Here is a 12,266-nt window from a genome sequence, read left to right as displayed (position 1 = left end):
GTAGTGTCATAGTAGCAGAGGGACCTATGCAGAGCACATTTGATTCCGTAGTGTCACAGTAGCAGAGGGACCTATGCAGAGCACATTTGATTCCGTAGTGTCATAGTAGCAGAGGGACCTATGCAGAGCACATTTGATTCCGTAGTGTCACAGTAGCAGAGGGACCTACGCAGAGCACATTTGATTCCGTAGTGTCACAGTAGCAGAGGGAGCTATGCAGAGCACATTTGATTCCGTAGTGTCACAGTAGCAGAGGGACCTATGCAGAGCACATTTGCTTCCGTAGTGTCACAGTAGCAGAGGGACCTATGCAGAGCACATTTGCTTCCGTAGTGTCACGCCTGTCTATCATTCTGGTCCTCATGTTTATCATACTATCAATGGGGGTAAAATATGAATAACAGAATTAGGTCTTTATTTACAGCAATATTTTATGGCAAAAATTAAAATAAATCTTCTCAGATAATCCGGAAATCCCCACTAGCTCTTCCCGCAGTGTGGTGACGGCTGTGGGACGATCGCCGGTTGCACATTTACCAAATATTAATGAGGTTCAGGGGACTAAAGAATGAGAATTGCAGGCGGTCGCTCACCTTCGTCATCATATTGTCCTCTCCGGCCAACACCTCCATCTGGAAGTTCCTGTAAGTGGAGTCAATGGTGTTTGTTTTGTTGACAACAGAGGTGAGACCCGGATTCTTATCCAATAAAACCTGACCTGAGAACGGGAATAAAGAAGACATTTTGGTCAGTGAATGTTTGTGATTCTTGTCGCCTATCAGGCACATTACCTCTGGCCGGTCTCACATAAGCCGTTTATTTACAGCCGAGGATGGATCTGTCCTGTGATATCAGGACAGTCCGTAGCCATCATAGATCCCCCTTTTCCCTCCCAAATGGCAGTGAAATGATGTTCCCGTGTAGCAGACTTTTGGTTGCCTATTCCCTTGCGGAAAATCTGCTGCATTTTACAGTGGCGACATAGAGTATGAGATTAAGATATGTCATGTCCACGCTCCAGCAAAACCAAAAAACAACCTGCTGCATAAATTGACAAGACCTGCAGGGTGAGATCCAAAAATGGACGTTATCACCTATATACAGAACAGGGGATACATGTCTGATGGGTAAGGGTGACCGATTAACATGTAAGGCTAAAGGTGGACTATAGTCTACATTCAACCCTAAAAATTATGAAGCTACTATGGGGTTTCCATATCATCCTCCATCATGCAGGGACAGGGGAGTAGGAGTCGTAGAGGAGCATGTCCAGTGCTGCCCATGGGAAGGACCGAAACCTGGCCCGGCCCTGCTCACCACTCCACTGACTGTTCTCCATATTGAGATCACACAATGAAGAGGTCTCGGGACTTCGTTGTAGTGATTGGATGGCAGTGGTCACACATTTAGCGTATGGTTCGGTAACAGGTCCACTGTGGGGCAACAATAAAGGAGACCCTGACACTGATTTTAGTAAATACGTCTATTCCCCATAACACTAATTTTGAAGCATCTTTTCTTAGATCTGTGTTGCACCGCTCCCCAATTATTCCTCCTGGAAATGCATAAATAAATTGACAATGGGAGTAATAAGACCTAGTTGTCAATACAAGAGATCTGCAGGACAGGGACTATCAGTAATCTGTGGCAGTCCTGAGACCTGCCTCTTACTGACGACATTCCCTTTTGATTAGCCGACCTGGCTTGATGTCAGTTGTAGCAGTGAGACAAACACGTGATATCATCCCAGGCCGGCTAATCAAAAGAAGAGCAGCGGATGCCGATTTGAAGGCGCTCCAGTGGCCAAATATCATTGATGTGGTTGATGGACCAGGTCTTGCAAATTAATCTGCCCAATCACTAGAGGTGAATAACAGAGCTTTGAGAAAAGAGGCAGCATCATTCTAATTCTAATCATGGAGATTGGAAGGATTCAGATGCTCTGCAGATAAGTTACCGAAAAACGCATGGAAGGTAGCAAGCAAAAATTGGGTCTCTAGGGCAGGTTTTTGTAGCCATGGTAAATGGGTTGGTCCAGCCCTGATATCTAATATATAAAGGGGTGTGTGTGTGTGTGTGTGTGTGTGTGTGTGTGTGTGTGTGTCCGTATGTCCGAGATTGGCATCCGCACCGTCGCAGCTACAGCCACAAAATTTTGCACACTCACACTTCTGGACCTTGAGAGCATCATAGGCTATGTTTTGAGGGGAAATTTTAACCCTGTACTTTACAGTTATTCACCAAAAAACCTGCCTCCATTAAAGCGAATGGAGCTGGGAACCACAGTGCAGCCAGAACTTCAGAAGAATGCGCAGCCACGCCCTTATATGGAATGTTGGCGTGTTACAATGCAGCCAGGGAAAGAGACAGACACAGACAGGCTAAGAAATAGACATAGTCAGGGTAAGAGACAGACAAAGAGACAGACTGACAGGGAAAGAGACAGACAAAGAGATAGACACCGGGAAACCGACAGACAGGGAAAGAGGGAAAGAGACAGACAGACAGGTAAAGAGAGACAAAGAGACAGACACAGGGAAAGAGACAGAGACAGATAGACAGGGAAAGAGATAGAGAGAGAGATATATACAGAGGGGGAGACAGACAGAGAATGGGAGAGAAACAGAGAGACAGTTACTATCCCGGGTGTTAACATTCCCGGGATAGAATGTATTAATACATTCTATTTTGTTAACAACAGTTATTAACCTGGGCGAAGCCGGGTAGTACAGCTAGTGTGTATAAATGGTCCACATGGCTCATATTATTGTGAAGTGATAAGAAGGTGCCAGCATAAAACCCCACACATACCGATCAGGTTCTTGTAAGGAAGCTGGTGATCTCGGAGATTCATATGAGCGATGTGTCCTACACGGCTGAAACTGGTGGTGACATCTTGACCTTTAGGTAAGACGGCTTCTAAGATCTCATCAGTCTTGAAATGCTCATATCCGAGCTGCAGATCTACCTGGAGGACCTGCGGGCTGATGTCCAGCTGCCTAAAAATCTCACGCTCGTGATCATCAAACGAGTCCTCAGATGTCACCATGAACGGGTCCAGTATCACCTTCTTGTTGTCGGCGTCTGTGGGGTCATCGATTATTCTCTTCAGCTGCGGCCGGTGGAGGAGTTTGGGTTTAAGAGTTTTCATGACTTTATGAATGATTTCTTTTCTTATATGGAGGACGGGAAGCTGTATAGTTTTAGTGAAGGCTTCGCGGTCCAGCTTTACCATCCCCCGAACACTGGGACAAGGGGAGAACAGACCAGCATCCTCATTATTGTCCTTTATCTCTGTCATCACTGAACTTCGTAGTTTCTGGAATGTACTGAACGTGTGTCGGTCACAAAACTTCAATTGTTCACCTTCTAATTTATTGGAGGCAACGAGGCTGCGAGAGTGAAGACGAGACGCCGTGTGGTAAAACTGTCTAATAAGCCTGGAAAAGAGATACATAACAACATGAGGCACAAGCAGGAAAAACAGCTAAAAAAATAAATAAATCTTTATTTTTATATAGCGCTAACATATTCCGCAGCGCTTTACATACATCAGGAACACTGTCCCCATTGGGGCTCACAATCTAAATTCCCTATCTGTATGTCTTTGGAGTGTGGGAGGCAAACACGGGTTTCAAACTCCTTGCAGATGGTGTCCTTGGTGGGATTTGAACCCAGGACCCCAGCGCTGCAAGACTGCAGTGCTAACCACTGAGCCACCATGCCGCCAGCTAAAAATATATAACGTGTTAGACATTTGTTTTATTTTAACCTGCATTACAGCGATGGTCAAACCTGGCACATTAATGGAGCCACAAATGACATTTTCTGCACCTTTTCCCATTTATAAGGATGAGGTATGCACATGTGTAGTTCCCCTTCATGATTAGAGAGCGCGGAGCTTGTGATAGTGAAGAGTAATAATAACAACGGGGTATTCCAGCTCCAATCTGCATCGGGAGGTGATGTCTACCGGCACCTGTCCCATTAATTACAATAGGGAATGGCACCTGCCACCCGCACTCGCTCTCTAGCAAGTATCAGTGAGCTTGTCATTTGGTTCCTGCTGCCAACACCCACCATCACAAAAGGAACAAAAGCACTCACATAAATTGCGCCTGGTGAACATAAACCTCTTTGTATCTGTATTGAGAAGTAAAATGTGAAGGCAGCCGCTTATAGACAGGATCCCTCTGACTGCGGAGTCACTAAGTTGCCTTCATAACACATTGCATTACTGACCTTGCTTGTACAAATTTGTTACAATCCAGGGCTGCATTCACAATTCTGCAGGCTTCTGAGCTGAACTCTCTAAATTTACATTGGTTAAGCAGGTATGCTTACTGCGGAGAAACGAGGTTGCGCCTGACAGGACGAGCAATGGATATGAGGTGGGAAAATCCAATCATGGCTGATGCCTCTTCCCTCCTTATTAAAGTAGGGTGACAGGCACGCTGCCCCCAGTATGTTACACATGACTGAGAACAAAAGCCCAGTGCGAGGCCTCAGGACGGCTTGGGATGTGTCAGGCCAGCTCAGGGGTCGGGGCGGCTCAAGGCTCATGATGGCTCTGGGTGGGTCAGGGCACCTCGGGATGGCTCAGGGTGGGTCGGTGCTCCAGCTGGGTCAGGGCACCACGGGATGGCTCAGGGTGGGTCAGGGTGCGTTGGGGCAGCTCAGGGGTTGGGGAGGCTCATGATGGCTCTAGGTGGGTCAGGGCAGCTCGGGATGGCTCAGGGTGGGTCAGGGCACCACGGGATGGCTCAGGGTGGGTCAGGGCACCACCGGATGGCTCAGGGTGGGTCAGGGCACCACCGGATGGCTCAGGGTGGGTCAGGGCACCACCGGATGGCTCAGGGTGGGTCAGGGCACCACTGGATGGCTCAGGGTGGGTCAGGGCACCACCGGATGGCTCAGGGTGGGTCAGGGCACCTCGGGATGGCTCAGGGTGGGTCGGTGCTCCAGCTGGGTCAGGGTGCATTGGGGCAGCTCAGGGGTTGGGGAGGCTCATGATGGCTCTAGGTTGGTCAGGGCAGCTCGGGATGGCTCAGGGCACCACCGGATGGCTCAGGGTGGGTCAGGGCACCACCGGATGGCTCAGGGTGGGTCAGGGCACCACCGGATGGCTCAGGGCACCTCGGGGTGGCTCAGGGTGGGTCAGGGCACCACGGGATGGCTCAGGGTGGGTCAGGGCACCACGGGATGGCTCAGGGCGGGTCAGGGCACCTCGGGGTGGCTCAGGGCGGGTCAGGGCGGGTCGGGATGGCTCTGAGTTACGGCTAGAGGTGGGTCAGAGGACAGGGTGGATCGGATGGTTCAGGGCATAACAGACTGTCGTCATATAGGACATCCTATACACCTTTTGGGAGGAGTTTGACAACAAGCCTGCTGTTTCCAACCAGCAGAACTGTGTACCCTGTAACACAAGGGCTGTTACCAGGTAAACTATTACACCTGCAATGCACTAAGCAAGTCCTTTAAATCATATAACACGTGTTGGCTGCGTACACTGTCACACTGATAAGAGTTAATATAGGACCACAAGTCCCAGCATACCCTGATATCAGAGCCTCAGGGTGCCCCACGTTCCCCTGGGACTTGTGCTGCCACACACTGCTCTGTGTAGCACCTCAGACTCACCTCATGCTGCAGCCGCTCCATACTTGCTGTCACGTCATCAATCGGCGACTGAGGGCAAAGCCGGCATCCACGTGACTCATCTGTGCGCGCCGCCGCAGTCACATGACACGAGTGCACAGGAAGCAGCGGGCGGAATCAGCTGTGCTGGCCGCGGAGGGATCTGTGCCCTGATGACAATCCTCAGTATAACGCTCAGGACTCTCCTATAAGGAGGGGGACAATGCTGTCTGCGGAGCCCAGCATCAATGCAAACTATGGGCACCAGGTGTCTGCTCAGGACGAGACCGCGCCGCTGCTGGGGACGGTGAGAGCTGCGACATTTATGTCTTAAAGGGTTCGGTCACTTCTAGGGAAGCTTTTCTTTGTTTTTATTTATCTAAATGCATTTATTTGGGGTTAAATCTCATTGTTGTAATTCGGTTTCTTTAAACGTGTGCACCGTTTTGCTCTTCCGGCTCTGTCTCCCTGCACAGTCTACTTTGTTGTGATCTGTGGTTATAAATCATCTGAGAGGAGCTCAGACAGATAAAACGGCTGCACAGCTCACCGGTGGGTTTTGTGTCGGCTCACCGGTGGGTTTTGTGTCGGCTCACCGGTGGGTTTTGTGTCGGCTCACCGGTGGGTTTTGTGTCGGCTCACCGGTGGGTTTTGTGTCGGCTCACCGGTGGGTTTTGTGTCGGCTCACCGGTGGGTTTTGTGTCGGCTCACCGGTGGGTTTTGTGTCGGCTCACCGGTGGGTTTTGTGTCGGCTCACCGGTGCGTTTTGTGTCGGCTCACCGGTGCGTTTTGTGTCGGCTCACCGGTGCGTTTTGTGTCGGCTCACCGGTGCGTTTTGTGTCGGCTCACCGGTGCGTTTTGTGTCGGCTCACCGGTGCGTTTTGTGTCGGCTCACCGGTGCGTTTTGTGTCGGCTCACCGGTGCGTTTTGTGTCGGCTCACCGGTGCGTTTTGTGTCGGCTCACCGGTGCGTTTTGTGTTGGCTCACCGGTGCGTTTTGTGTCGGCTCACCGGTGCGTTTTGTGTCGGCTCACCGGTGCGTTTTGTGTCGGCTCACCGGTGCGTTTTGTGTCGGCTCACCGGTGCGTTTTGTGTCGGCTCACCGGTGCGTTTTGTGTCGGCTCACCGGTGCGTTTTGTCGGCTCACCGGTGCGTTTTGTGTCGGCTCACCGGTGCGTTTTGTGTCGGCTCACCGGTGCGTTTTGTGTCGGCTCACCGGTGCGTTTTGTGTCGGCTCACCGGTGCGTTTTGTGTCGGCTCACCGGTGCGTTCTCTGTCGGCTCACCGGTGCGTTCTCTGTCGGCTCACCGGTGCGTTCTCTGTCGGCTCACCGGTGCGTTCTCTGTCGGCTCACCGGTGGGTTTTGTGTCGGCTCACCGGTGCGTTCTGTGTCGGCTCACCGGTGCGTTCTGTGTCAGCTCATTTTGCAGCCAGCAATAGACAGAGCAACACAGAGGATCTAGAAAACCAAAGCGGTGCAACGTGTTTTTGAAACGCAATAACAAAAATAATTTATTTATATAAAAAAATAATGTCCTGAAAGGTGGACGACCCCTCTGCATCCCTGGATGATCGCAGATGGTCAGTATCGGTGGTCTCTCCATACAGGCTCCACCGTATGTATGACGTGAACTGTTAGTTACGGTTTGTCTCCCTGTAACTGTATAAATGTGAGTCCTCGTTACCAGTATACGCGGTGCTGTCCCATTACGTTTGTAGCGCTGCAGCCTGTACAAAGTTTACCCCGAGTGCCAGCCTCACTGGGACTTAGGGGGTTGAGGATTTACTGTGTATAGACAAAATGGACTGTACATACTCTGCTGTCTCCTACCTGACTATACAACACCCCTAATGACGTTTCCACATCCCAATTACACCCCCCACCATCCCTCCAGTAACTCCATTGCCTGGAGCCACATTGAATAAAAAAGGACACACTCTGGGATCATCCACCCCCTGCTGGATCCGTACATTACCTTAATTAGCATCCCCTCCCCCACGTATATACAGACCGCCTGCCCTGTATTCAGCATTATATAGACCACTGTATATATTATATTGTTGCATCATATACTGTATTTGTGAGATAACTATGAGCACAGTTTCCGTTTTCCATGTAGTACTTTTGTCACCTCTGCAGGACCCTACCTATTCTAGGGGACACAATTTGCCCCTTGATCCTAAGTTTGACCCCCATGCGGCCGCTGATGAGCGTGCTGACCGCACTATTGGGGTCAAGCTTTGTGCACACACAATATTTGCAGTAGATTTTTCTGCTGGAAAACGCGGAGTATAAATGTTTTATTTCCTTTGTGTTTGAATGAAAAACAGTGAATGAACAGACATGGTGCAATTAAAAAAAAATAACTTTGGTGGCTCAAATCTGCAAGGAAAAGGATCAGCAGAAATCTCATTCCCTATTCTGGTAATGAAAAATGTGACAAAAATGCAACCTGTGAACGAGCCCTTCCAGCTGCCGTCAGGGTCTGTCCCTGTAATGGTCTTTCCTGGATGTCCCTCAATTACTCTCATTATACAGTCACTATCTGACCCCTCACCCATGTTACACCCCAATGAGGTCCACAGGCTGCTGTCCTCAGGTGTCCACCGTTTTTCCAGAGAATAAACCATGGACTGTGTGACTTCTTGTCTTGCAGAGACCACCGAGGAGGTCGGCCCCCGGAGCGTCTTTTGGATTTTCTGTGTTCAATTTAATGAACGCCATCATGGGAAGTGGTATTCTTGGCTTGTCGTATGCCATGGCCAACACTGGAATCATCGGATTTAGGTGAGTTTCTTCTCCTTTCCTTAGGTCACTATAGACCCAACCCCGGAGGTTGTGGGGAGTTGGACTCGTGTCTTGATATTCTTGACATACAGATGTTAAAGTGCCTCCTATAATGGAAGACGTCTGTGTCTAGTATTTTGCAGCTGACCTCATCCACTTTGAGCCATACAGAAGTTCACCTATATAGTGGTCAGTGGCCTTTGCATTTTCAGGATCCATGAGGTCTGATCTGACATATAATATATCATATGCCCCTTTAACACTAGGAGTCCCAGAAATTTCAAGCTCCCCCTGGCGTCCCGAAAGAGGGTCAAATGACCAAATACAATAAACTGAATAAAACTAAACTAGAAACTAAATGGCTAAACTCGATGGAAAACAACAACCTCCTGTGGTGCGACAGTAATGGCCTTAATTACAGAACAAAAGACGGTGATTATAGGAGGTTAGCTAAAATCCTTCAGGTCATTCGACCAGTCTCTGGGTTACAAAGGTAGAAATGTTAAATGACCCCTCTCTGGGACTTCTAGTGTTAATAAATATAAGACTGTAATAAGAGGAAGCCGGTCAGCAGGCTTCTTGCTGACTGTGACTTTCCACCTACTACTTGCAGCAGTTTTGTTAGAGGTCCTTTGACCTGGATATGGAGTATTAGTCACACAATGTTCCAGTGTCCCACACAAGATAAGTCATCCAAATCTGTCCTTGTGAGTTCCCCTATATACTCCTATAGGTGTCCGCTGTATCGCTGAGCCCTGAGTAATAACTCTTCTCTGTCCTACAGTATCCTGCTGCTAATAGTCGCCCTCTTGGCCGCCTACTCCATTCACCTGTTGCTTTGCTTGTGCCTTCAGACAGGTAAGTTAATGAGGTCTGTACATGTTTTATACACCTCCATATATATCCTAGGCAGATAAACACCGCTTCCTTTTTGAGGTGGGTACAATGCACTCCTGATAATTGACAATTCGGACCAACGGCCTCATTACACAGCTGTCCTGCAGAGTATGGTTTCTGATACTGCAGCAGATTTTACCCCGCAGCAGCGGAGGTGCGCAGAGACACTGAAACACGTTGGAGTCAAAGATCCATCAATCCTCAGAGCAGCATTTACAAGCTCTATAGAAAAGACAAAAAAAGTGATCCGCAGTATGACTTGGTGTGCATGCAGCTTTTACGCTCATGTTCACATTGGTCACAAAACATAAAAAAAAAAGATGAAAATAATATGAACACATACCCTGCTGCAACTAAATAAAAGCATAATGCATGTAAATAGACATAGGGTACTTGTAAACACTATTTTTGATCAAAAAAGCGTAAAGCCATCCCACTGCGACAAGGTGTACCCAATTGGGACAGTACCTACACTCTCTAATATTAAACCTTACCATGTGGCAGAGCAGACAGTCTCTGGGTCCCAACTGGACACAGCCATGGGAAGCACTAGATGAAATGCCCGGCTCACTAAGAAGGGGGCCGCACCCTATTTGTACAAGAGACTTGTTTTTTTTGTAGTCTCTTGTACTCAGTACAAATAGGGTGCGGCCCCCTTTTCAGTGAGCTGCGCATTTCATCTAGACACATGGTGCGGTTTTAATATTAGAGAGTGTAGGTACTGTCCCGATTGGGTACACCTTGTCGTTGGTGGGATGGCTTTACGCTTTTTGACCAAGAATAGTGTTTACTAAGTCCCCTATGTTTATATGCACTATGCTTTTATTTAGTTACAGCAGGGTATGTGTTCTTTTTTTATAGAATAGAGCCTGTAAGTGCCCACTCCTTCCTAGGAGAGCGGCCATCTTTGATAGACTTCATTGGCGACCTGTAATCTAGATTTAAAAATCCTCTGTTCCTTAAACTGGGGAGGATTAGTAATGACAGATAAAATACAAAGCTGCTCGTTTGTTTGGTTTTTATTTTTAACCCTAGAACGCGCAAGCAATTCAATCTACCATAGAAAACAAATGACCTAGCAGGCCTGCGAGGCCCCAGGTATGCGTTCTAGGGTTAACCTATTAATATGATGAGACAATGCCTATAGTAAATGGAGTGTAAAATCAGTTCCAGAAATATTGGTCTTTTTATTCCGTGCTAATTTTTGTGTGATTTACAAGGGGGTGTGGCTCATGGTAATTAGGCAGCCTAAAGACCTGCTCTAGAGGAACCGCAGAGCCACACCTCCTGGGGAAAGACCATACAAATCAGCACTTAATAATCCCGCCCCCCTGTCTCTGGCGCTCTATGGCACCGGAAAACTTATGGGAGCAGTGGGAAAAAAAATAAGAGCAAAAACTGGTCACTTGTCACCTGGTGACAGGTCCCCTTTAAAAGGCTAAAAATCTCTGTGGTAGTGGGGTGGCCTAAAATGTGGAAAAACGGCATGTTATAACTCAAAGTGCCAAGTTTATCAAACCTGCTACAACTCTTCGATAACTTTCTGCAAACTAGAAGAAAAATGGAGCTCAGAAGTTCCTCTCATGACGAATGTTCCCGTGAGGATACATTGACCGTTTTTGTTTCTTTATTTTGAAACTGAATCTTCTATAAAATTCTTCAAGTCCTCATTCAATAACTTCCTATTGATTTCAGGAGAAGAAATGCCGATATCTAGTGGATCGGCAGCTCGCGGTCATATGTTATATCCGTGATCTGTTACTATTACCTCTTTGGATCGTTATTTTCACTGAAACTTTTCTTGTATGGTCTTAACAAACATGATCTTTGTGCTGCGATATTCTGTGCAGATTGCCCACCCTATAATCCGGCAGACATTTCCCAGGACTGTCCAAAGGTCATCTACAATCTGCATTCACCTAGCCCTTAATCTGATGTAAATATTAGGCTGGGTATTCATACTTTATTCACCCTTTTTATCGCCATTTATTTATTTATTTAAAAAAAAAACTTTTGCCGCACATTAATAAATGTATAGATTTTCTGGACCTTTACCCCTGCATTTCACTGTGGTTTTTAGAGGTGACGCATATTCCAAAAATGAATCTACAACTCGAACCCCCCCCCCCCCCCATTCTCCAAATGTGACTGCACACAGAGTTCAGCAGATCCACATAGGGTCTTGGTGCCACATTTGAAGGCTCGGTGCACATTTTTTAATGACCAGACCCTACAGTGGGGGACGTATTATACACCGTAAGTCTGTATAGTGTCATATGTTGAAGGAAGGTACTATGACCCCGTAGAAAGTCTTGCCTGAGTGCAGAGACTTAGGGGTACTTTGCACGCTGCGACATCGCAAGCCGATGCTGCGATGTCGAGCGCGATAGTCCCCGCCCCCGTCGCAGTAGCGATATCTTGTGATAGCTGCCGTAGCGATCATTATCGCTACGGCAGCTTGACATGCACTCACCTGTCCTGCGACCGTCGCTCTGGCCGGCGACCCACCTCCTTCCTAAAGGGGTGGGTCATGCGACGTCACAGCGACGTCACACGGCAGGCGGCCAATAGAAGCGGAGGGGCGGAGATGAGCAGGATGTAAACATCCCGCCCACCTCCTTCCTTCCGCATTGCAGCCGGGACGCAGGTAGGAGATGTTCCTCGCTCCTGCGGCTTCATACACAGCGATGCGTGCTGCCGCAGGAATGAGGAACAACATCGTACCTGTCGCTGCAACGGCATTATGGAAATGTCGGACCCTACACCGATGATACGATAACTACGCTTTTGCGCTCGTTAATCGTATCAAAAAGGATTTGCACACTACGATATCGACTGCGACGCCGGATGTATGTCACTTTCGATTTGACCCCACCGACATCGCACCTGCGATGTCGTGGTGTGCAAAGCCCGCCTTAGGCTATGTGCGCACGTTGCGTTCTATT

The 12,266-nt window shown here is 48.3% G+C and overlaps 2 protein-coding genes across 4 annotated transcripts in view; one reads left to right on the top strand and one right to left on the bottom strand.

Moving 5' to 3' along the window:
* Positions 1-12,266, bottom strand: part of TRMT5 (tRNA methyltransferase 5) — a 68,996-nt gene that overhangs the window by 8,522 nt on the left and 48,208 nt on the right. Inside the window, exons 1-3 of one of the 2 annotated variants that reach the window (XM_075330504.1) lie at positions 5,641-5,721; positions 2,812-3,440; positions 594-718 (exon numbers count right to left, since the gene is read on the bottom strand). In XM_075330504.1, the coding sequence (XP_075186619.1) occupies positions 594-718; positions 2,812-3,440; positions 5,641-5,645 (759 nt within the window). In that variant the 5' untranslated portion in view covers positions 5,646-5,721. Of the gene's footprint in view, positions 1-593; positions 719-2,811; positions 3,441-5,640; positions 5,722-12,266 lie in introns of those variants that run through there. The other variant, XM_075330505.1, reaches the window with a different exon arrangement.
* SLC38A6 (solute carrier family 38 member 6) overlaps positions 5,755-12,266 on the top strand; it is a 54,109-nt gene continuing 47,597 nt past the window's right edge. For both annotated transcript variants that reach the window (XM_075330507.1, XM_075330506.1), the window contains exons 1-3: positions 5,755-5,944; positions 8,294-8,424; positions 9,209-9,282. In XM_075330507.1, the coding sequence (XP_075186622.1) occupies positions 5,861-5,944; positions 8,294-8,424; positions 9,209-9,282 (289 nt within the window). In that variant the 5' untranslated portion in view covers positions 5,755-5,860. The remainder of the gene's footprint in view (positions 5,945-8,293; positions 8,425-9,208; positions 9,283-12,266) is intronic.

This window comes from Anomaloglossus baeobatrachus, chromosome 12 (assembly GCF_048569485.1).
Source record: "Anomaloglossus baeobatrachus isolate aAnoBae1 chromosome 12, aAnoBae1.hap1, whole genome shotgun sequence".
NCBI lineage: Eukaryota > Metazoa > Chordata > Amphibia > Anura > Aromobatidae > Anomaloglossus > Anomaloglossus baeobatrachus.
Note: the sequence above shows the minus strand (reverse complement) of the source record. Positions and strands in the feature narration are given on the sequence as shown.